Source organism: Vulpes vulpes, chromosome 12 (genome assembly GCF_048418805.1).
Source record: "Vulpes vulpes isolate BD-2025 chromosome 12, VulVul3, whole genome shotgun sequence".
NCBI classification, from domain to species: Eukaryota; Metazoa; Chordata; class Mammalia; order Carnivora; family Canidae; genus Vulpes; species Vulpes vulpes.
This window is the reverse complement of record NC_132791.1, coordinates 116,385,001-116,408,393: the sequence shown is the minus strand read 5'-3', so window position 1 is coordinate 116,408,393 and position 23,393 is coordinate 116,385,001. Positions and strand designations below refer to the sequence as shown.

At 48.1% G+C, this 23,393-nt stretch overlaps 2 protein-coding genes across 8 annotated transcripts in view; one reads left to right on the top strand and one right to left on the bottom strand.

The window, feature by feature from the left end:
• Nucleotides 1–17: 17 nt before the first annotated feature.
• Nucleotides 18–4,616, top strand: TMEM25 (transmembrane protein 25). 7 transcript variants are annotated; one of them, XM_072729638.1, is made up of 9 exons: nt 18–141; nt 602–695; nt 915–1,226; nt 1,673–1,963; nt 2,170–2,301; nt 2,635–2,665; nt 2,818–2,918; nt 3,061–3,147; nt 3,295–4,616. In XM_072729638.1, the coding sequence occupies exons 2-9, from the start codon at nt 626–628 to the stop codon at nt 3,366–3,368; spliced, it is 1,098 nt and encodes a 365-aa protein (XP_072585739.1). In that variant the 5' UTR covers nt 18–141; nt 602–625; the 3' UTR covers nt 3,369–4,616. The 7 variants fall into 7 exon arrangements, with proteins under 7 accessions (XP_072585739.1, XP_072585737.1, XP_072585740.1 ...); XM_072729636.1 differs by having other exon boundaries at nt 3,058–3,147; XM_072729637.1 differs by lacking the exon at nt 18–141 and adding an exon at nt 378–504 and having other exon boundaries at nt 3,058–3,147.
• A 4,976-nt stretch (nt 4,617–9,592) lies between these two features.
• IFT46 (intraflagellar transport 46) overlaps nt 9,593–23,393 on the bottom strand; it is an 18,288-nt gene continuing 4,487 nt past the window's right edge. The window contains exons 4-12 of the mRNA XM_025999128.2: nt 19,194–19,324; nt 16,331–16,405; nt 16,096–16,189; nt 15,723–15,851; nt 14,115–14,236; nt 13,703–13,769; nt 10,944–11,004; nt 10,573–10,658; nt 9,593–10,082 (exon numbers count right to left, since the gene is read on the bottom strand). Coding sequence (XP_025854913.1) covers nt 9,987–10,082; nt 10,573–10,658; nt 10,944–11,004; nt 13,703–13,769; nt 14,115–14,236; nt 15,723–15,851; nt 16,096–16,189; nt 16,331–16,405; nt 19,194–19,324 — 861 coding nt within the window. The 3' untranslated portion in view covers nt 9,593–9,986. The remainder of the gene's footprint in view (nt 10,083–10,572; nt 10,659–10,943; nt 11,005–13,702; nt 13,770–14,114; nt 14,237–15,722; nt 15,852–16,095; nt 16,190–16,330; nt 16,406–19,193; nt 19,325–23,393) is intronic.

Sequence of the window (23,393 nt, the reverse complement as noted above, 5' to 3'; positions counted from 1 at the left end):
GGATGGGGGCGGGGCCGGGGCGGGGCCGGGGCGGGGCGGGCGGGCTCGGGCGCTGATTGGTCCCGCTTGGCGCCGCCCCGCCGACTGCGGCGCCCCGCTGACCTGAGCAGCCGCTCGTGCGGAGCGCGGGGCGGGCGCCAGGTGAGCCCCCCGGGGGGCGGGGGCGGGGCTCCCGCGCGACCCCCGCCGCCCGGACGCCGCCGCTGCGTCCCGCCTCCGCCTAGTCCTCGGGGGGTGGGAGGCGGGCGCGGGGCGACAGATGGCGGGGGGAAGGGGCGAGGGGGAGACGGCCGGGAGGACGGTCCCCTGGGGGAGGGGCACGCGCCGCGGGCCTGCGTGTGCGCATGCGTGTGGGGCCCGGCGCGGGCGGGCGCCCGTAGGTCCCGGGAGGCGGGTGTTCTCTGCCCGCCTGGCGGGCGGCTCCGGGCGGGCGGGCTCCGGCCCCGCGGCTGCGCTCCCGGCGCCCTCGCCGCTGCGGGCAGTGCCCGTGTGTGTCGGTGCACGGTTTGTATTTGTTCCCGGAGAGCACAACCCCGAGGACCTCCCGAGCCCGCCCGCGGTCACCCGGCTAACCTCGAGGCCCGCCCCCTTCTCTCGGCAGCCTGCGGCGTAGGCCGGAGCCGCCATGGCGCCGCCCCCAGGCCCGGCTGCCCTCCCGCGCTCGCTGCTGCTCCTTCCAGCCCTTCTGAGCTCAGGTACCCCCCCCCCCGTTCACCCCCTGGCCCGGCGCTGCCCGGGCCGAGCCCCCCTGTCTCCGCGCACCCGGCCCCAGAGCACCGGGTTCCCCGCGCCCACCCAAGGTCCGGCCGGTTCCCAGCGAGCGAACCTAGGTGCTCCCGCGGCCCTTGGCCCGCTGCCCGGGCAGCAGCTCCGCCCCTCCCCCAGCTCTCCCCAGAACCCCTGCTGTGTTCCAGGTTGGGGGGAATTGGCACCGCAAATTGATGGGCAGACCTGGGCCGAGCGGGCTCTCCGGGAGAATGAGCAGCACGCCTTCACCTGCCGCGTGGCAGGGGGTTCTGGAACCCCGCGATTGGCCTGGTACCTGGACGGACAGCTGCAGGAGGCCAGCACCTCGAGACTGCTGAGCGTTGGCGGGGAGGCCTTCTCTGGAGGCACCAGCACCTTCACTGTTACTGCCCAGAGGGCCCAGCATGAGCTTAACTGCTCCTTGCAGGACCCCGGCAGTGGCCGGTCAGCCAACGCTTCTGTCATCCTCAATGTGCAATGTGAGTGCCCCTGAGGTGGGCAGGGGCAGGGGTTCTCTGCCCAGGGACCCCCAGCAGCCACCAGGCAGGTGGCCTGATAGACCAGTTGACTAACACTTAAACACTTTGCAAATACTGACGCACATTATCCTCAGGACAATCCTATGAGGTGATTACGATTGTTGGTTCCGTTTTACAAACAAGAACGCAGCCACAGATTGGTTAAGTAATGTCTGCAGCCCTACAGCCAGGAAGCAGAGCCAGGATTCAAATCCAAACGTTTTGGTTCTGGTGTTGATACGGTTAGTCAGTATGAGATGCTGCGTCTCCAGGAGACCCAGCTGTCCTGTTTCCCAGTGCCCCCTTGAGGAGAGGTCCAGGCTCCCGGCTCCCTTCTGGGTTTGGGAAGAAAGGGCAAGGAGTAGGAGGGGTGTGGTGAGAGTCTGTTGGCTTCTGCTTTGCACCAGTTAAACCAGAGATTGCCCAGGTCGGGGCCAAGTACCAGGATACTCAGGGCCCAGGCCTCCTGGTTGTCCTTTTTGCCCTGGTACGTGCCAACCCACCTGCCAATGTGACCTGGATCGACCAGGATGGGCCGGTGACCATCAACACTTCCGACTTCCTGGTGTTGGATGCCCAGAACTACCCTTGGCTCACCAACCACACCGTGCAGCTGCAGCTCCGCAGCCTGGCACACAACCTCTCCGTGGTGGCCACCAACGACGTGGGTGTCACCAGCGCCTCGCTTCCCGCCCCGGGTGAGCACTGCCAGCAGCTGGCCCAGCAAAGCCTCAGGTGGGTGCAGGATCACAGTACCGAAATGAAAAGACTGGTTGCCCTTTGGGTGAGTCTTGCGAGTGAGCAGTGCCGACCACTTTGGGCAAGGAAGACAGAGTAGTCCCTGTGTCATCTCAGAGTTGGGGGGCCCTGCCCACTGAGAACCTAACCAGAGGACAACTTGCAGGGCTTCTGGCCACCCGAGTGGAAGTGCCACTGCTGGGCATCATTATGGCCGGAGGGCTTGCCCTGGGCGCCCTGGTGGGGTTCAGCACACTGGTGGCCTGCCTGGTCTGCAGGAAAGAGAAGAAGACCAAAGGTAGGGCCAAGGCAGGGGTGGAGTGGGGGGGTGGGGAGCGAGGGTGGCAGAGCAGCAGGGGCAGGGGAGGGAGGGGCAGCAAGGACAGCACACAGGGCTATGGTGCAACAAGCCATCTCTGACAAGTGCCAGGTCTTCCCGGGCATGTCCCCGGGGGGGAACCAGATGCGGCTCGGGTAGCGGGGCTGGGCACTGGGAACCCCGTCTGTCCCACAGCCAGAGCTGGGCGTTGGAGGGATCCCTTGCCTGAGGGCCGTGGGTCTGAAAGGGCAGAGGGGCAGAGCCCAGCGTGGGCGGGCTCCCTGAGAAAGTGTGTGGTTTCTTTTCCCCTAGGCCCTTCCCGGCGCCCGTCTCTGATCTCTAGGTAACTGTTCCCCTGGCTGGCTGGCTGGGCCGACCCGGCATGCAGCATGGGGACACTGGAAACCAGGGGACTCCCTAGTTCTGGACTGGGCCCCAAAGCAGGCATCTGTGCCTGCCGGAGCCAGGGCCTATCCCAGGCTGTCTGCCCTGTAGTGACTCCAACAACCTGAAACTCAACAACGTGCGCCTGCCCCGGGAGAACATGTCCCTCCCGTCCAACCTCCAGCTCAACGACCTCACTCCGGATTCCAGAGGTACGGCCGGCCTCTGTCTACCCCGCCTTTATCTTCAGAGGTGCTTCAGAGGAAGAGAGACACCTTGGTACTTGGGAGGGGCTCGGCCCCGTCAGGCAGCCCCTCATCCTGGGCACCACCCCCTCTGTCTGTCTCCCAGCAGGGAAACCAGCTGACCGGCAGACGGCTCAGAATAACAGCCGGCCAGAGCTGCTGGACCCGGAGCCCGGTGGCCTCCTCACCAGCCGAGGTACCGGGATGTGGGCCCTCGGCCCTGCTCTGCTCCCCAGCCTTTGTGCTTCTGCCAGAGGCCTCTGAGCCTCCAAGAGGCAGAGAGGGGTTTCCCGCCTTCTAGGCAGTGATGCTCACTGAGTCCCGGGCATCCTTGACCCTGCAGGTTTCATCCGGCTCCCGATGCTGGGCTATATCTATCGAGTGTCCAGTGTGAGCAGTGATGAGATCTGGCTCTGAGCAGGGTGAGATTGGGGGGGGTGCCCTCTTGGCTCCTGGGCCCCCCCCTTCTCTAAGGCATCCCCTGCCTGGCCCTGTTGCCATTGTGAAGAGGTCATGCCACTCCTACTTTAGCTTGCCCTCTTGGCTGGGGCGCCCTCTGTGTCATCCATGTGAGACCTGACCCTCAGGAGCACAGGTGTCTTGGCAGAGCCACCAGGTGGACCTCAGCCTATTGTTCTGACTCTGGTTGGGGGCCTTCACTGCTTGTGCCCCGGCGGATGGAGCTCTCTGTCCGCGTGTTTGCAGGTCCTCCAGCGTCTGGGTGTGGTGTGGCCCTGCTGGCCTGGGGCTGCTCTGTGCCACACACTGGTATTCTTAGCACTCTGCACAGCAGGCATGGGGCATGCCCGGATGGGGGACGGGGGGTGGGGGGGTGTCTGCACGTCTTCACTTGCTTCCAGTGCTATGCAGCTTTGTGCCCTCAGGGAAAATCTAGGACCCTGATAGCTGTATAGAATCAAACTGCCCTTTGCCCAGGAACCAAGGCCTGGCCCAGGGGCAGTGGCCGAGCACAAACTAGTCCCTTTTGCTGCATACCTCTCTGCCCTTCTCTGTCTCCGCCTCCTCTTGGGCATCACAGGTTAGATACTAGACCTTCTCCATTTCTTCACTGGGCACAAGACTTGCCCACTGGCCTAGCCCCCAGTGGTGTCAGTGCCTGGCATTAGCACAAGTCAGGAGAAAAAGAGGAAGGTGGGAAGGGCACCCAAGACAGCATGTAGCTATGCATCATTTTTTTACAGTGTTAGCACTTTAAGCACATCCCCTGGGGAGGGGGTGAGGGCCCAGGGCCCTCTCTGTGGCCTCCCCAAGTTTGGCCTTCCTATGATTCACTGTGAGTGCCCTGAACCCTGGGGTTGGCAGTTTCCCTCTCAACAAGTCTCCCTGACCATGGGCGCCCATGACCAGCCCTTGACTGTGACATGGGCAGGAAGCCGCTCTTCCTTCACCCTCTGCTCTTCAGGGGATGGTCAGAGCGGCGTGTTATTTGACAGAACTAGAAGCTTTAGGGGAACGTGGAGAGAGGGGGACCACATACCCCCCAAACAATCTAAAAACTCTCTGGAAAGCAACATGGAAATGATAGCAAACTAGTATAGCACAAAGTATATTTTTCCCTTGTTGATATGTTTTATAATCCTTCTCATGTTCCTGCCTAGGACAGTGCTGAGCACACAGTAAATTTAATAAACTCGACTGAGTGAATGTTACGTGTCTGTCTCATTTCTTATATATGGTTTTAAAATGAAATCTTTGAGGGACCCCTGGATGGCTCAGCAGTTGGCTCAGGGCATGATCCCAGGGTCTCAGGATCGAGTCCCGCATCAGGCTCCCTGCATGAAGCCTGATTCTCCTCCCTCTGCCTGTCTCTGTCTTTCATGAATAAAATAAATAATCTTTAAAAATAAATAAAAATGAGGGTTTTTTTTTTTAAGATTTTATTTATTTATTCATGAGAGACACAGAGAGAGAGAGGCAGAGACACAGGCAGAGGAAGAAGCAGGCTCCCTGCAGGGAGCCCGACATGGGACTTAATCCCTGGACCCCAGGACCATGACCTGAGCAAGGCAGAGGCCCGACCACTGAACCACCCAGGAGTCCCAAAATGAAATCTTTGAATCACACAGTGAATAGAGGAAACACTGGTGTCCCACTACTCTGTTGGATCTTCTCACTTTACCTTGTTTGCTTCAGATCTTTTATTTTTAAAAATAAGTAATGTTATTTCTTTAATTACATTGTTCTCAATAGCTAGGCTGGCATTTTCTGTTTGGGGAGAGCAGAGCAGGGATCCTAGCTCTCCACCTGGTGTCTGAGTCTCACTCGGCAGACTCCCCGTCTCTCGTCTCTCAAGAGTGTGGCTAAACCATGCTGAGCTCTTGTTCTGATTAGAGAGGTACAGGAGGCTCAGACTAGGCTGTGATTCCCCTCCCCCCAAAATCTGGAGGATCATAAGGGGGAAAAAAGACTAGAAATGAGGTTTGGGAGCACCTGGGTGGCTCAGCGGTTTAGCGCCTGCCTTTGGCTCAGGGTGTGGTCCTGGGGTCCTGGGATCGAGTCCCACGTCGGGCTCCCTGCATGGAGCCTGCTTCTCCCTTTGCCTATGTCTCTGCCTCTCTCTCCCTCTCTTTCTCTGTCTCTCATGAATAAACGTCTTAAAAAAAAAAAAAAACCTCAAAGATATTACTTATTCATGAGAGACATAGAGGGGAAGAGGCAGGGAGAGAAGCAGACTCCCTGCGGGGAACCCGATGTGAGACTCCATCCCAGGACCCCAGGATCACACCCTGGTATTCTCATGTCCAGAGCCTCCCTGGTTCAAAGGTGACTATCTTCTTGGGATAGAGAGGTGGGCAGCATGGATGGGGACATTTTTGGGGATCTAATCCTGCAAACCTTCAACCAATTCTCTGTTTTCAGCCCTACCCTGCCCGCATGCCAAAGAAATACCTGGCAGTTTCAATCCCTGATTCTTCCCAGGGTTCTAGTGTACGTGGCTCACTTTTTTTTTTTTTTTTTTAAGATTTTATTTATTTATTCATGAGAGACAGGCAGAGGCAAGGGGAGAAGCAGGCTCCCTTTGTTTCCCAGGTGCGCCCGTGGCTCACTTCTTATCAGTGTCTCTGTCTCTCCTCTACAGCCAAATTTCAAGATCCCCCCACCCCACTAAATCAGTTACCACTTACTATCTTCCAGAATTGTTGCTGCCTAGTCTCATGTCATTCTCTTTCCTATTATCCTTGCTGATTTATGTCTTCTTAAAAAATTGCTATTCCTAGGGCTACCTGGGTGGCTCAGTCAGTTAAGCATCTGCCTTTGGCTCAGGTCATGATCCCAGGGTCTTGGGATTGAGCCCTGCCTCAGGCTTCCTGCTCAATGGGGAGCCTGCTTCTCCCTCTGCCCCTTGCCCCCAATCCCACTCGTGCTTTCTTTCCAAGTAAATACAATATTTTTAAAAATTATTATGATACTGTCATTGTATAGGTTTAAAGGAGGGAATGAAGGTGTAAATACAGTGTTCAATACTTGTTTATTTCGAAGTGTTGAGAGCTTAGGATCAGCAGAAAAGGTGAGGGACGCTTCAAGCAAGGGAAACAGCCTGCATAAAAGTTAGAAGAGGAACTTCCGGGGCACCTGGGCGGCTCTGTTGGTTAAGTGTATGCTTTTGGCTCAGGTCATGATCCCAACTGCCAAGGAGCCTGCTTCTTCCTCCGTCTCTCATGAATAAATAATAAAATCTTAGAAGAAGAAGAGGGACTTCTGGAATCCTGGATATAGCACAGCAAGCAGACTGGTTTTCCAGTTTAACTTGGGGGATTATAGAAAATGAGGATCTTGGGGTAGGGAGAAAGTAGCCAAATGAAGTCTTAAGAGGCCTAGTGGAAAACTTTGTAAATTCATCACTACATACTACATTTTGTGGCACTTAATCTCTTCACATAGTTTTACCCACACAACAAGCCTAACAGTTAATTAGCATTTATAGTAACAGTTTCTTTTTTTTTTTTTTTTTTTTATAGTAACAGTTTCATAGCTAGGTTAACTGAGGTATAGATGTTACTGGATTTTTTTTCTAGGGCCACAGAGCAAGGAACCAAAGGGAGTAACCACGGGTGTTGAGGAGGAGCGAGGAGCGCACTGCGAGCGCTGTCCGGGATGCTCACTGCATGGCTGCGCTAGACGTGCTGAAGCAGCGGGGTGCGCTCCGCCGGGCTGACGGGCTTCAGCAGGAAGCACACTGGATCCTGGTTGTTTGCAGATTCTGCCTTTGTGAATCCACTTAGGCACTGAAGTATGTGTGTGATCCCAAATCAATACATGCAGTGTTTTTTGTTTTTTAAAGATTTTATTTATTTATTCATGAGAGACACAGAGAGAGAGGCAGAGGCACAGGCAGAGGGAGAAGCAGGCTCCCTGTGGGGAGCCCGAGGCGGGACTTGATTCCGGGTCTCCAGGATCACGCCCTGAGCTGAAGGCAGGCGCTAAACCGCTGAGCCACCCAGGGATCCCCCATGCAGTGTTTCACAGTTATTTGCTGGCAAGCTCAGAGCAGTGAAAAATTTAAGTCAGTCAACACCTACCTTCCCTGCTGAGGCTGAAAAGCGGGGACATTCCGCCTCTGGTTTCAGCTCTCATACTGTGAACAAGCGCTCTGTGCGCCGTCCGGGTATTGCTTCGTTTTCTTACTGCTGGTGATTCTATTTAAAATGACCTCCGAGGGCAGCCCGGGTGGCTCAGCGGTTTAGCGCCGCCTTCAGCCCAGGGTGTGATCCTGGAGACCGAGGATCCAGTCCCATATCGGGCTCCCTGCATGGAGTCTGCTTCTCCCTCTGCCTGTGTCTCTGCCTCTCTCTGTGTGTCTCTCATGAATAAATTAAACCTTAAAAAAAAAAAAAACCTCCGAGTACAGCTGACGTGTTGTCTAGCGTTTTCTCTGCGTGAGGGCCATGATGTGTGTTAGATAAGCTTCAGTCCAGCAGGACTTCCAGTGCTGGTGGGTGTGAGCTCAGTGAGTCCACGGTTGGTTGATGAACACAGCACGACCAGGGGCACATAGAAACCTAACCCTGTATTCCCTAGGAACGATGGTTCAGGGTTTGCTGATTGGGTGACTGTCACGGCTTTATAGAAAGAACTACTGTGGGTAACGGGGTGCCTGGCTGGCTCAGTCCGTAGAACACGCGACCCTTGATCTCAGGGTTGTGCATTCAAGCCTGGAGCATAGTTAAACAAGATAAAACAAACAGCTACTGCAGATGACAAGAATCAATGGTGTTTATTAGCGCTGACTCTCTGCTCTTGCCGAAGGAGGCAATCTGAGTGTTCCCTGAAAATGTAATGGAGTCTTTTCCCCCATGAGTTAAAGGTGAGCGTCGATGGTATCCATTTGAGAGCAGAGCACCTGGTTCCAGTAGGATGCCAAAGTGAGGCCTGAGCACGAGTGCTCCTGCTCCTCAAACTGAAGCATGATGTGAACATCACGCCTGGCCTCGGAGTCTGTCAGCAACAGTTCCCCTCCCATCTGTGTGTTTATTGTGTCTATACGAGGCTGACACTAGCATTTTAAGGTAATTCTCCTTCCAATCAGTTCTTGTCCCACTTCCCCCTATATCAGCACTTGGATACTTTACTTATTCAGCTGTTTAAGCCAAAAAAACTGGGTGTCATCCTTAATCCCTTTCCTTCCGTCCCCCACATCCTGTCTGTCGGCAAGTCCTGTGATTATACGTCCCCTGGTTTTCTACTGTTGCCTCTCAGCCCCACGCCCTCCCTTCTGTTCTGTTTGATACTGCTGGATTTCCCGGACCCCCTGGCCATTTGTTGATTTCTGCCCACGGGAGGCAGCAGCAAGACAGGAGAAGGCGGGAGAAAGGACACAGCAGCCATGACTCATGTTGCCGTAGCAGTGGGGTGAGGGTGTGTGGCCTTTAGTGGCTCCGTGATGTCCCCTCAGCAACTCAAGGCCTCTGCGGCACCCCTTCTAGCTCCGGCACCTGCCGTCGATACCGCCCCTTGAACCTTTCATTCCTGCAGCACACCTTCCCTTCCCCCTTTTGCTCTGTCAGCCCTCCCAACGTTTTGTGACCAATTTCCCATATTTAACATCTTTTGTTAGAAATAACTAGCATGGGGGTGCCTGGGTGGTGCAGTCAGTTAAGTGTCTGATTCAATTTGGGCTCAGGTCATGATCTCAGGGTCGTGAGATGGGGCTCCGTGCTGGGTATGGAGTCTGTTTGATTCTCTCTCTCCCTTTCCCCGCCCCCCACCCCCAAAAGAAAGAAAGAAAAGAAAAAACTAGCAGGCTTCTGACTTCCTGACTGGAGTTTGGCTGATACAGCCTCCAATGATTTCCTGAATCTGCCTGTCTCTGTTACTACCACCACTACCACCCTTGGCCAAGGCACAATCACCCCTCACCCGGAAACCACAACCTGACCAGTGGAGCTGGACAGGCAGGTAGCCTGTAAGGTCCCAGCAGTAACTGGTGAGAGACCCCTAGGAAAAACAGGTTCCAGAAGATGACTGCCCTCTACTGCCAACCCTGGAGGAGCGAGACGTGATCTTTCACAAAACTGATTTGCTGAAGCTACTATTCACTTAATGCCATCACTGGGCCTGATCCTTATCTCCACCTTATGTTTAGTCTGTCTTTTCTCTTTCATATTATGGAACAGCAGGACAACCGAAAGATAGAGCATTTTATTTGGAAAATCTTTGCCAACTAATTTTAGGAATGAAAGAAAAGAATTGCATCGCTATCTCAAAGAGAAGATCTTTTAAGCTTTCCTCCCAGCCTGAGCACCCTGGAACCCCACACGTTCTAATCCTTCTATTTTCTAACTCAAGTCCCCACAGCAGCATAGATACATAATTCCCGTGGCAAGAAAACCTGAGATGAGAAGCCATTCACGGAAGGCACACAGAGAGGCAGAGGGCAGCAGGACGTCGGCGTCCCCGCAACAGGCTGTGGTGCGGCATGGCCGCCGTGTGGCCGCCGTGTGGCTGGTGGCTATCTCTCCTCAGCTGGGGGACAGGAGCCAGCTCAGGCTCAGAACGGGGAGACCTGGGGGTGTCTCAGCTGAGGGTTAATGTCTCTGCATCTCCAGCTTGGGAAGAGGGGTTGGATGGAGGGGTGAATCCTTTCTTGCCTTCAGCTAGAGCTTTAAAATGCTGTGAGGGAAGAGGAGAGGGTACATGGCATTTTTGGTGTGCTGGCTGCTATAGCTGAGCAAAAACTAACCTCTTTACAACTTGTGAAACTCCCGATTTTTTCCCCATTCTACTTTCAGAACAATTCCTTGGTGTTTTCTTTTTAAAAAACAGCTAGGAATCTGCCCCACCTCCTTCCAAGATGAACCCCTTTTTTCCTTCTGCCCTGCTTCCATTCACTGAGCCACATGGTTCTCCCATAAGAATGAGCGTCCCTCGCAGACCCTCCCAGGCCTGGCCACCCCCAAGGCCCACAGCTCTTCTGCTCCGCTTCCTGTGAAAGCCCCACCCCTCCTGCTTGCTGTTCTGTGAATGACGGGAAGGGTCATTCTGTGAAAGACAGTAACTCTTGCAGGAACATCCTCCCTAGTCTAAGGACAAATCACAGCCAACTGGGAGGAGTGGAGACACTCCGCACCACAGCAGAAGGCACCCTTTCCGCCAGTCTCACCTGGGAGTTCTTGAATTCCGAGTAGAGGGAGAAGAGCAGGTGCAGGGACTGAATCCGACTCTTGTAGATGGGGATGTCTAGGATGGCTGAAACCAAGAGCTCCCGTGAACAGAACCAAAGGCAACTGGGAATCATGGGGTGTTCCTGGTTAGGACAGCCACGCCTCTCCCAGATGGGATGTGCCGCTCTGACTCGGCGGGGTGTGTGTGTGTATGTCACAAAAGCCCAAATACCACCTTCAGTGCCACCAAACTGCAAAGTGTCTTTAAGCGACAATTATAACTCAAGATGCCATCTTTCTCAGAGCAAAGGAGCAAAGCCCACAATGTATTTGTCCAGAGATGGGGACAAGGAAGGGGTGGAAGGCTTACCACAGATCATGTCAATGTACTCGGCCAGGCTGCAGTCAATCTCGGCCGTGGGCAAGCTCACCTAGGAGGGGCACGGGACAGACCAAAGTCAGGTGGCTAACGTTTCAGAGGGGTCAGCCCCAATCCCTTTCTCTCTGAAGGAAGAGAGCTCCTAGCATGAGGCGTGTCATGGGCGAATCCCCCCAAGTTCACATAGTGAAGTCCTAATGTCTCCTACCTCAGAATATTACTGTATTGGAGACACAGTCTTAAAAGAGATAATTACGCTGAAATGAAGTCATTAGGGTTGACCCTAATCCAGTATGACTGGTGTCCTCGTAAGAAGAGGAAGTCAGGACACAGACACACACAGGAAAGACGGCCAGGGCAAAGGCCCCGCAGGAAATTAACTCTGCCGACAGCTTGACCTCGGATTTGTAGCGTCCAGATGTGTGAGAAGCTAAATGTCTGTTGTTTAAGCCACCCAGTCTGTGCTCTTTTGTCATGGAAGCCCTAGCAAATAACACAAGATGCTTTTTTCCCCTCTTGGATCAGTAAAAAGGAATCGGTCACATTCATTAACCACCACAGTAGCAGATGATCTAAAAGGACAAAAAAATTATAAGTAAACTACACTGCCATGCTATCTTTCTGTGTGTATTTGTGAAGAAGGAGCTGACCTTAGGCTCTGGCCAAGTATTTATGAGTGCTTGCTGTTACAATGCCTAATGGGCCTGGGAAACGATAGGAACAGAAAAAATGGACATGACATATTAGGTGACAGGCTCTGGATCTAAACAAGTCATACTGTAAGTTTAAAAACCATTGGCTTTGGGGGATCCCTGGGTGGCACAGCGGTTTGGCGCCTGCCTTTGGCCCAGGGCGCGATCCTGAAGACCCGGGATCAAATCCCACGTCGGGCTCCCGGTGCATGGAGCCTGCTTCTCCCTCTGCCTATGTCTCTGCCTCTCTCTCTCTCTCTGTGTGACTATCATAAATAAATTAAAAGAAAAAAATTAAAAACCATTGGCTTTGTCAACAATTCTCTTTTTTACCAAAATTAGAGTGTGTGTAGTTCTGCAGCTTCCTCTTTTCACTTAATATGTAATTGATATTTTTTCCATATCAGAGGAAAATAAGGTCAAATAACATTCTTTTGTTTAAATATTTCACCAAATGAACGTACTATAATCTATTCACTTCCCTAATCATTTTTCACCTACAGCTTTAAAATGCTAAGGAAAGAAATTGTTTTCAAATTCTCTGCTTTTACAACAATTCCTCCATTAAATAAACATGTACCAAAAACTTCTGTCTTCATGGAGCTTATATTTTAATAAGGAGAAACAAAAACCAAAATACATAAGGGATAGAGTATGTCAGAAGGTAAGTATTAGAAAAGGCAGAGAAAGAGGGTAAGGAACATGGTGTGGCTGGTGTAGTGATTTTAAATAGGATGACCAACAACCTATTAATTGTGTTTGCTCAGTTTCCTTTTCTTGATATGGAAGAGCTCTTTGCTTGGACAGTAATCTTGTCATATGTAAATACACATTTAAATTTCTTTTTTTTTAGTCCATCACTCTTTTAAGTTTTGTGGGTTTTTTATTTTATTTTTTTATTTATTCATGGAAGACAGAGAGAAAGAGAGAGAGAGAGAGAGAGAGAGAGAGGCAGAGACACAGGCAGAGAGAGAAGCAGGGTTCTCTCCCATGCAGGGAGCCCGATGTGGGACTTGATCCCAGGATGCTGGGATCATGCCCTAAGCCAAAGGCAGACGCTCAACCACTGAGCCACCCAGGTGTCCCAAGTTTGTTTAATGGTAACAACTGGTACTTAGAACTCTATTTTTGAATCTAAACTATCACATTTTCCCCATTGTGACTTTTAAGTTTCTTAAAAACAAAAGAAATAAAGACACAAAAGAGTACAATTAGATTTAGACAGCACACAAAATAGGCAAGGGTGGTTTATGCTGTTAGAAATCAGGAGTGATTATGTTGGGAGATGGGCACAGTGGGCTTCTAGGATGCTAGTGATGTTCTATGTTTTGACCTGATGTGTTAGTTAGACAAAGGTGTTCAGTTGCTGAAAATTATTATGTATGTCTCTGATTGTGAATTATACTCCAGTTAAAAAGCGAATGATAATAAAAATACAGGAAGAGAGGGGCACGTGGCTGGCTCAGTAGATCACATGACTCTTGATCTTGGGGTTTTAAATGTAAGCCCCATGTTGGGAGTTTAAAATCTTCAAAAAAGAAAAACTTAAGGGGTTCCTGGGAGGCTCAGTCAGTTAAGTGTTAGATGCTTTTTTTTTTTTTTTTTTTTTAAATTTATTTATGATAGTCACACAGAGAGAGAGAGAGAGGCAGAGACACAGGCAGAAGGAGAAGCAGGCTCCATGTACCGGGAGCCCGACGTGGGATTTGATCCCGGGTCTTCAGGATCGCGCCCTGGGCCAAAGGCAGGCGCCAAACCGCTGCGCCACCCAGGGATCCCAAGTGTTAGATTCTTGATTTCGGTTCAGGTCATGATCTCAGGGTTGTGGGATCGAGCCCCTGCTTCAGGCTCTGTACTCAACGGAGTCTGCTTCTCCCACTCTCCCTCTGTCCCTCCCCTTGCTTGCATGCTCCTACTTCCTCTCTCTTTCTCTCTCAAATAAATAAAAATATTTAAAGGTGATCAATTAAAAAAAAACTAAAAAAGACACAGGAAGAGAGCCAACACTGGGCCCTCAAGCAAAGGCCATACTTTTGTAGCTCCTATTCCTCCGCTTACCTTGCCCAAGAGCTCTTCAAACTCTGGAGACCATTCCTGCATCAGCGTGTCAATATCAGGCATAGGCCTGCATGGACAGAGGTAAGTATAAATAAGCACGTGGAGCAAAGACATCAGCAACCCTGGGTCAGGAGATTCTAGTAGGGAGGGTGGTGGTTGGTCAGCCACAGGATTTCAGAACACAACCTGACAGACTTATCCAGGGTCTAGGGTCTGGGGGAATGGCTAAGCAATAATATCAGATAAATCAGTCTTTACATCTGCAGTCTCAGCCAGGAGCTGCCAGGACCCATAGGACCTGAGGTTAATCCAGTATGTCCTCAGCCTGTGGGCCTTCCTTTCAGAAGCAATGGGTCTGCAGGTGGTAAAGGTTAATAGGGGTTACTGTGGGGAAGAGGGTGGTATTTCTTACCTGGTATAGTGCACGGTTGCAGGGGGCTTTGAACGGTGTAACTCTGAGATGCTCTCAATCCATGTGTCAATGGCTTTGGGATTCTTCTCTGCATCTTCTAGGCTCTTTACTTTCATATGTTGCTAGAAAAATAAGGGAAACCCTGGCTGATAGCATTAAAGTAGCTCCCTTATTCTAACAGGATGGCTCAAATGCTGCTATTCTGTATACAGCAGGTAGCTGTTGAATGGGGAAGCCTGACAGCAGGCAATGAAGATGAGAGGAAGGTCTGGTATAATATGGCTGGAGCCACGCAAAGGGGGCAGGTGAACAGGATAGAACTGACCACAGTAGGATGGTATGTCACACCGCGAGCACAGCTAGAGTAAATAAGATGGACAATAACAAGTGTTGGTGAGGATGTGGAACAACTAGAACTCTCATTCTTTGCTCGTGGGAGTGTAATATGGTTCATCTACTTTGGAAAACAGTTTGGCAGTTCCTCAAAATGTGAAGCAGTTTGCACAGGGCCCAGCAATCCTACCCCTACATACGTGCTCCTACATAACAATATATGCCGGTGCAAAAACTTGTACATACATACAAGTTTATAGCAGCATATTAATAAAAGTGGAAACACCTGGAGCATGGGTAAACACAATGTGGTATGTCCATACCATGGAATATGGTTCAGCCATAAAAAAAGGAGTGAGGGAAGATTTTACTAAAAAAAAATAAAAAATTGGGGAATTTTTTTATTTTCCCAAGCTGGCTCAGCGGTTTAGTGCCTGCCTTTGGCCCAGGGCGTGATCCTGGAGACCTGAGATCGAGTCCCACATCAGGGTCCCGGCATGGAGCCTGCTTCTCCCTCTGCCTGTGTCTCTGCCTGCCTCTCTCTCTCTCTCCCTCTGTGTCTTTCATGAATGAATAAATAAATTTTAAAAATCTTTAAAAAATTAAAAAAAGATAAAAAATAAACAAAAAGCAGAATCAGATCTATAAATACACAGAACAGACTGAGTGTCTGCTGGAGGAAAGGGGGGTGGGAGGATGGGCAAAATGGGTGAATGGGAGTGAAAGATATAGGCGTCCAATGATGGAAAGAGTAAGTCACGGGAATAAAAGGGCATAAGGAATACAGTAAAAAATGGTGTTATAATAGCACTGTGTGGTGACAGATGGGAGCTACACTTGTGAACACAGCATAATGTATAAACTTGTCGAATCACTGTGTTGTACACCTGAAACTACCCTAACATTGTATGTCAACTCTACTCAAACAGAAAATAAAGAAGAAATGAAGTATTTAGCAGAGTTTAGGAGGAGTGGGGAATGAGGAGTGACTGCTAGTGGGTATGAAGTTTCTTTCTACAATAATAAAAGTGTTCTTAAATTAGATAGCAGTGATGTTTGCACAGCTCTGTGAATACACTAAAAATCACAGAAATGTAAAATCGGAAAGAACAAATTTCATGGTAAGTATCTCTCAATGAAACTCTTTTAAAAATAGGGCTGGCCTGAAACCATAGCCATTCCTTTTGATAGGCAGGAAATCAACCGCACAGGCAGCAGCACGGCCTCAGCTCCCGGCCCTCTCCAGCTGGGGCCCATAGTAGACTGGTGTCTTACTGTAATGTTGTGCTGCTTGGAATTCTCCGTTAACCAGAGTGAGAGCACCGTAGGGTCCGACTGCTTTGTAGAAGGCTCATCCAATACCAACAGGCCAAGGTTGTCAGGCTTTCCATCAGGACGTGGGACCTGGTTAAGAAGAGAAAGGAACAAAGAGTAAAAAATGGGTAATAATCAAGTATTACCTAAATAGCAATGAGTAGAATTTGAAGAGCAAAGTTAAGAACTCCAGGGAAATGAAGTATATATATCAAGGTACCCAGAGCTAGCCAAGGAAATTCATTGAATTGTTAACAGTATTAGAGGGATCTGAGGAAACACCTAGGAAACACCTAGGAAACACCTAGGAATTTTTAGGATGTTCCAGCTGTACCTTTAAGAATGCGTCAATATCCCCAACAGCAGGGATAAAATCAGGAATGAAAGGTTTTAGCTTGTGGTCCAGGTCAATCAACTGAGGTGTGTACCTAGGAGACATTGCCAAGGGAAGGTAGAGAAAATCAGAGAAATGGACTTTCCTGTTCAGCCTAAAAAAATCTAGGATGGGCCTGTTTTAGACTAGAGGTGGGAAAGGGGTGGGGGTCATGGGAGGAGGGCCTAGCGCTCACCTGCTGATATACTGGAAGAGTTCCTTAATCTCAGCTGAAACTGACAAATGTTCATAATCTGCAGGATCATAGGCCCTGGGGAAAGGAAAATATGGTTCTTGGTGGCCAGAGAAGAGCAGATGTGGCTGAGCCCCGGTTTAGCCCCCTGGTCACTTTGACCAAACCCTGTGACTCTGAACCTGGTTTCTGCCCCGTGCACGTCTGCCTTTCCTGGGTGGTTCGCAAGGCCACTTTAAAATGGATTATAGGGGGGGATCCCTGGGTGGCGCAGTGGTTTGGCGCTTGCCTTTGGCCCAGGGCGCGATCCTGGAGACCCGGGATCGAATCCCATGTCGGGCTCCCGGTGCATGGAGCCTGCTTCTCCCTCTGCCTGTGTCTCTGCCTCTCTCTCTCTCTCTCTGTGACTATCATAAATAAATAAAAATTAAAAAAAACAAAAAACAAAAAAAAATAAATAAAATGGATTATAGGGATCCCTGGGTGGCGCAGCGGTTTGGCGCCTGCCTTTGGCCCAGGGTGCGATCCTGGAGACCCGGGATTGAATCCCACGTCGGGCTCCCAGTGCATGGACCCTGCTTCTCCCTCTGCCTATGTCTCTGCCTCTCTCTCTCTGTGTGTGTGACTATCATAAATAAAAATTAAAAAAAATAAAAAATAAATAAATAAATAAAAATGGATTATAATTAGCTCAGTTATCTCTGACAAAGAATAAAAGAGCTGAGGAAAATTCAAAACGTTTTTTAAGTAATTCAGAATATAGCATAAATTGTTTCCTTTTTTTGAATGAAAGGGATGAGGAAAAAGTACAGCATGAAATTTTAATTTTTTTAATTGAGGTAGAATTGACATGACATGAGATTTTAATTTCTGACATGATAATAATTTGCTCCAAAAATAAGAAACAAAATATCTAACACTTGAGAGATGGTTAGGCATATCTAGTTGAATACTGTGTAGTTATTATTATTTTTAATTTTTAAGTAAGCCCTATCCCCAGTGTGAGGCTTGAACTCATAGCCCAGAGGTTAAGAGTTGTACATGCTACCACTAAGCCAGCTAGGAGCCCCAAATATTGTATAGTTATTAAAAAGCACTTGTATTGATATAGGAAATGTATACAGAAAAAAAATAGTAGAACACATTAATTAAGTAAAATGTAATGAACATTGGCAAAGTACACAAGTGACTTGGAAAGTTATTAATAAAGTCCTTCTGGGGAGAGTAGCTTAAAAATTAAATATATTATTAATATGAAGTTTCTATTTCCCCAGATTATAATATATGAAAGCAGGATATGGGGCAGCCTAGGTGGCTCAGCAGTTTGGTGCCACCTTCAGCCCAAGGCGTGATCCTGGAGACCCGGTATCGAGTCCCACATCCGGCTCCCTGCATGGAGCCTGCTTCTCCCTCTGCCTGTGTCTCTGTCAGGCTTTTCTTTTTAAAAAAAAGAAAAGAAAGCAGGATATGATCATGATGTAAATTGGGAAGCATGAAGTCAGTCTGGGATGAAACCTTTGTCTCATTTACTTAGTGTCTACCTGCAGGTGGAAGATCCACAGGTAACTTTTTATTTTTATTAAACTACTTAAATAAGTGATACATACAGATATAAAAGGAAAAGTACAAAATGTATAAAGTGAGGAGTTGTGGCTCACTTCCACCCTTGGCCCCTTGCCACCAGGTCCCCCCTCCAAAGTAATCTCTATTATTAGCCTCTAGTGTTTCTTAGCAAGAGTCTCTGTAATACTTGTTTTAAAACACATGGTAGCACAGCATAAACATTCTTTTATATATTTTTAAAATTTTACTCTCTTGGAGATTGTTCTTTACAGTGTATGGAGTGCTGCCTTATACTTTTTTTTTTTTTTTAAAGATTTTATTTATTTATTCATGAGAGATAGAGATAGAGAGAGAGAGAGAGAGAGAGAAAGCAGAGACACAGGCAGAGGGAGAAGCAGGCTCCACGCAGGGAGCCCAATGTGGGACTCGATCCCAGGTCTCCAGGATCATGCCCTGGGCCGAAGGCAGGCGCTAAACCACTGAGTCACCCAGGGATCTCCTGCCTTATACTTTTTAATGGCCAGATGGAATTCTACTGATTGGCTACACCATCATTACTTTGTTTAACCAGTAATGGTATTTGAAATGGATGGGCCTTAAAAGCCACTTATCTAAACCTCTAGGGGTGAGTCATGACTCAACTAGCACAAGGGCTGGAACAGCATATGGAGATTATTATTCTTTTAAGATTTTCTTTTATTTGAGAGAGACAAAGCACAGTGGTGGTGGTGGTGGTGGGGTGCTTTCTTGATCCCAGGACCCCAGGATCATGACCTGAGCTAAAGGCAGATGCTTACCTGACTGAGCCATTCAGGCACCCCTGGGTAAGGAGATTTTTTTACTGAAGCATCACCCAGGAACATCTGCCTCCATGTGGGGCTCCTGAAGTCCTTATTCTCCACCCCTCCAACAAGGAGCTGAGCCTAAAGCAGAAATGCTCCTGTGCAGATATGTTTTCCTTGCTAAACAGAATTGTTTAGGGATGTACACACATTTTATTTTCCGTTTCCCAAAATGAGAGCTCCTTGAAGGCAGGGACCATCTTTTAGATTTACTCAGCAAATCCTCATGAACCCCCAAACCCAAAAATGTTTCAGATGATGCAAATGACATCACAGGACTCAGTGAAGCAGTGCAGCCCAAAAAGGAGGAAAATTCATTGTTGGTTTCTGAGACATCTGAAAATCCTACTAAGTAGGGGAGATCAAGAGAGATGCTAGAATTTCACTCCCAACTCATCTCTTCCCAGGCCAGTGTATTCCTCCCTGGCTTGGGGGATCCTCAGCTAGGGGGCTTTCCTCACCCTTCCAGAGGGGCCCCATGCTCTTCATCATCATCATCTTCATCAGAATCTGTCTCAGATGAGTCGTCATCATCATCATCATTTTCACTGAAGCCTCGTTGAGGTGTCAGCTGTGAGGTCTTTTTCTTCTCCTGAGATGGGGCAGGGCAGGCAGAGAAGGCACCACATAAAAAGCAGCTTAGTGTACCCATGCCCCGAGCCCTCCTACTGCTCCCACAGACACCCTCCCGCCTGGCACCAATTCACCAGAAAGAGAAGGTGGCGCTCCCCAGAAAGGCTCCCCAGAAAGGACTTTCATTTACTCCTACCTAGCTACAAACTGGGTCCTCACTTTCTACAACCATATTCTATTTTTCTCCTTGAGGCTTCGGTATAAATTTCATCCAATAATTATCTATTTTGTCTGTTACTTAGGAGACCCTCAAAACTATGCATAAACTTATCTATTCAGCTTCAACTCCAAAAGTTAGGGGCTTTTAAAGAAGCAGAAGGTAACTGTGATGAGTTATTTTGGAAGGAAATGGGGGACCCTGAAGTTGGAAGACAAATTTAGGGAATCTTCATACTCACAAGGATCACAGGAAATCTAGCATTTAATTTGCAAGATGGCCCAGCATAAGTTGCTTCTAACTATCTGAAGAAGGTTCATAATTAACCCTGTGCCTGAATTCCGACCAGCAGTTCCAGACTGTGGGTCTTCTTCCATTCAGTCACACTTCTCTTCGGTAGGAACCTGACCTACTCATACTTCCCTTCCCTTCCTCGGAAGTTAAATGCAATGACATATTATATCTAAAGATAAGAGACTCTCCCGCTCTTGGCATTAAAATCTACCTTTCTGAGCTTCTGGTTCTTTAAGTATCATCCTCTCCTCTCAAGTGTATGAGGTGGAGTCTGGTTTGGGGACTTGCAGGGGCATTGGGATGAGGTCCATGTCCTTGCCTTTGTGGCCTGCAGCCTATGGTATGCCCTCATGACCTGAAGGATAACCAATTGGCACCCTTTAAAAGTAGGTTTTGAGGAGCCCCTGACTGGCTAAGTTGGTAGGGCATGTGACTCTTGATCTCAGGGTTGTGAATCCATTTATTTATTTATTTATTTATTTATTTATTCATTCATTCATTCATTCATTCATTCATTTATTTTTTAGGGTTGTGAATTTAAACCCGTTGTTGGGCACAGAGCTTACTTAAAAATAAATAAATAAACAAACAAATAAATAACTTAAAAAATAAAAGTAGGTTTTTGAAAGCTTGGTTTCCATATGCCATATGGCTTTTTCTTTTTTAAGATTTTTATTTATGGGATGCCTGGGTGTCAGCAGTTGAGCGTCTGCCTTTGGCTTGGGGCATGATCCCAGAGTCCTGGGACTGAGTCTCACATCAGGCTTCGTGCATGGAGCCTGCTTCTCCCTCAGCCTGTGTCTCTGCCTCTCTCTGTGTCTCTCATGAATAAATAAATAAAATATATTTTTAAAATTTTATTTATTTATTTGAGAAAAGAGAGCACAAGCCAGGAGGAGGGGCAGACAGAGAGGAAGAAGCAGACTTTCTGTGGAACAGGGAGCCCAATGTGGGGTTCAGTCCCAGGACCCTGAGATCATGACCAAAGGCAAAGGCAGACACTTAATTTACTGAGTCACCCAGGTGCCCTGCCATATGGCTTATACTGAGGTTAAGAGATGTTTGGTTCTAGTTTTAAAAATTATTTAATGTTTCTCTTACAGTAAAGCAACCATTGGCATATTAAAAAAAATGTGACATTAAATACATCAAAAATGCTTCTGGTCATGTGTTCTTTTAAGCATAACGGATTTATTATACATGGATTAGGATATATTTTAACTAATCCGTAATATGTGTGTGACAAATGACACAAAGTTGCACAATTTATTTAGTGACTATGCTCTATTGGTATACATTGATAAGAATCTCTTATAGTGGTGTGGGTTTTTTGTTTTTTGTTTTTTTTTTTAGAGAAAGGAGGTAAGGGTAGGGAGAGGGGGAGAGAGAATCTTAAGCAGGCTCCACACCCAGTGTGACCCCAATGCAGGCAGGTGGGGGAAGTGTTTAGATTTCACACCCTGCTGACCCAAGTCAAAATCAAGGGTCAGATGCTTAACCAACTGAGCTACTCAAGTGCCCCAAAGTGTTCGTTCTTTCTTTCTTTCTTTTTTTTTTTTAAGATTTTATTTATTTATTTATTTATTTATTTATTTATGAATGACAGACACAGAGAGAGAGAGAGAGAGAGAGGCAGAGACACAGGCAGAGTGAGAAGCAGGCTCCATGCAGGAAGCCTGACGTGGGACTCGATGCCGGGTCTCCAGGATCACGCCCTGGGCTGAAGGCGGCACTAAAGCCCACTGGGGCTGCCCACAGAATGTTCTTTCTTAATTCAAAATCTGCCAAAGCTATCCTTGTTAGGGAAAGGAGCTTTTTAAGAATACTGATGGTCGATTTAAAGATCATTCAAAAATAGATCCTTTCTGCTGATTCTGGTTGCACACTGAATTAGATAAATGAGTCTTGAACATTGGCCACAGCATGATGGAGACTAGAAAAATTTAGGGTGAATGTACAAAATTAGGAGGTCAGTTTAGGAAACTGCTCACTTTTACTTTGGTTCTTCAAAGCTATGCTTTGCAAAATCTCTAATCTAAAGGCAGAGGGGCTTTATATGCCACAGACAAATGCCTAAATAACTACTTTGTGCATAAAATGTTAAAACAGCATACTAGGGACACCTGGATGGCTCAGAAGTTGAGCGTCTGCCTTTGGCTCAGGGTGTGACCCTGGAGTACTGGGATCAAGTCCCACGTTGGGCTCTCTGCATGGAGCCTGCTTCTCTATGTCTCTATCTCTCTGTGTGTGTCTCTCATGAATAAATAAATAAAATCTTAAAAAAAAATAATAAAAAAATAAAACAGCATACTAGTCACAAAATGGGACTACTTTATTTACTTTTTAAAAAAGATTTATTTATTTACAGAATAGGAGAGAGTGCATCAGCATGCACCCTTGAGTGAGGGGAAAGGGCAAAGAAGACAACTCCACTAAGCAGGAGCCAGAAGTAGGGCTCAGTCTCATGACCCTGAGATCGTGACTTGAGCTAAAATCAAGAATCAGACACACAACTGACTGGGCCATCCAGGTACCTCTACTTTATTTTTTTAATACTTTATTTATTATATTTTTCTCTCATAAATAAATAAATAAAATCTTTTTTTTTAAATGGGGGCGGGGCAGCCCGGGTGGCTCAGCAGTTCAGCGCTGCCTTCAGCCCAGGGCATGATCCTGGAGACCTGGGATCGAGTCCCAGGTTGGGTTCCCTGCGTGGAGCCTGCTCCTCCCTCTGCCTGTGACTCTGCCTCTCTTTCTCTGTGTCTGTCATGAATAAATAAATAAAATCTTAAAAAAAAAAAAAAATAAAATGTGACCTTTTTGGCTTTTTATGCAATTAATCTACATTACTACAGCTTTTTGCATTACTTCAAATATCATTCTTCATATATTTGCAAAGCTCCTGTTCTTAAAGGACAATTCAAATGTAACCATCGGGGCTCCTGGGTGGCTCAGTATGTTAAACCTCTAACTCTTAGGCTCAGGTCATGATCTCAGGGTCGTGAGATGGAGCCCTGTGTGGGGTCCTCTGCTGAGTGGGGAGTCTGCTTCTCTCCTCCTTTTGCAGCCCCCCAAATAAATATATCTTTTTTAAAAAAAAGTAACTGCTGGATTACATGCTAAGACTGAACACAATGGCTGTTAAGCAGAACACGTGCACAGTTTCAAGGTCCTGCCTAGAGCTGTAGGCATCTCTCCATCTTTCATACAGAAACAGAGTAATCCTCTAGGTTCACAGAACAACAACAAAATGACATCTGGGTCTTAAAACTTCAAAATTAAAGTCTCTTTCATAAAATATTGGAGGTATCCCAAATGTTGACAATGAATAGATGTCTAGACCAAAAATTCCAAACTTGCTTTATCCTAAGAATTACTTGGAGTGCTTGCTAAAAATATAAACACTCAGGCTTTTACCTTCAAGATTCTAATTCAGTAGATTTAGGTGGGAACTACTGGAAATATATATTGTTAAAGATAAGTATCCTACTTGATTCTTACAATCAGTGAAGTCTGCAAAACACTGGCCTGTATTATATGAAATTCCTCACAAAAAGTCAGCTGTAGGAGCACCTGG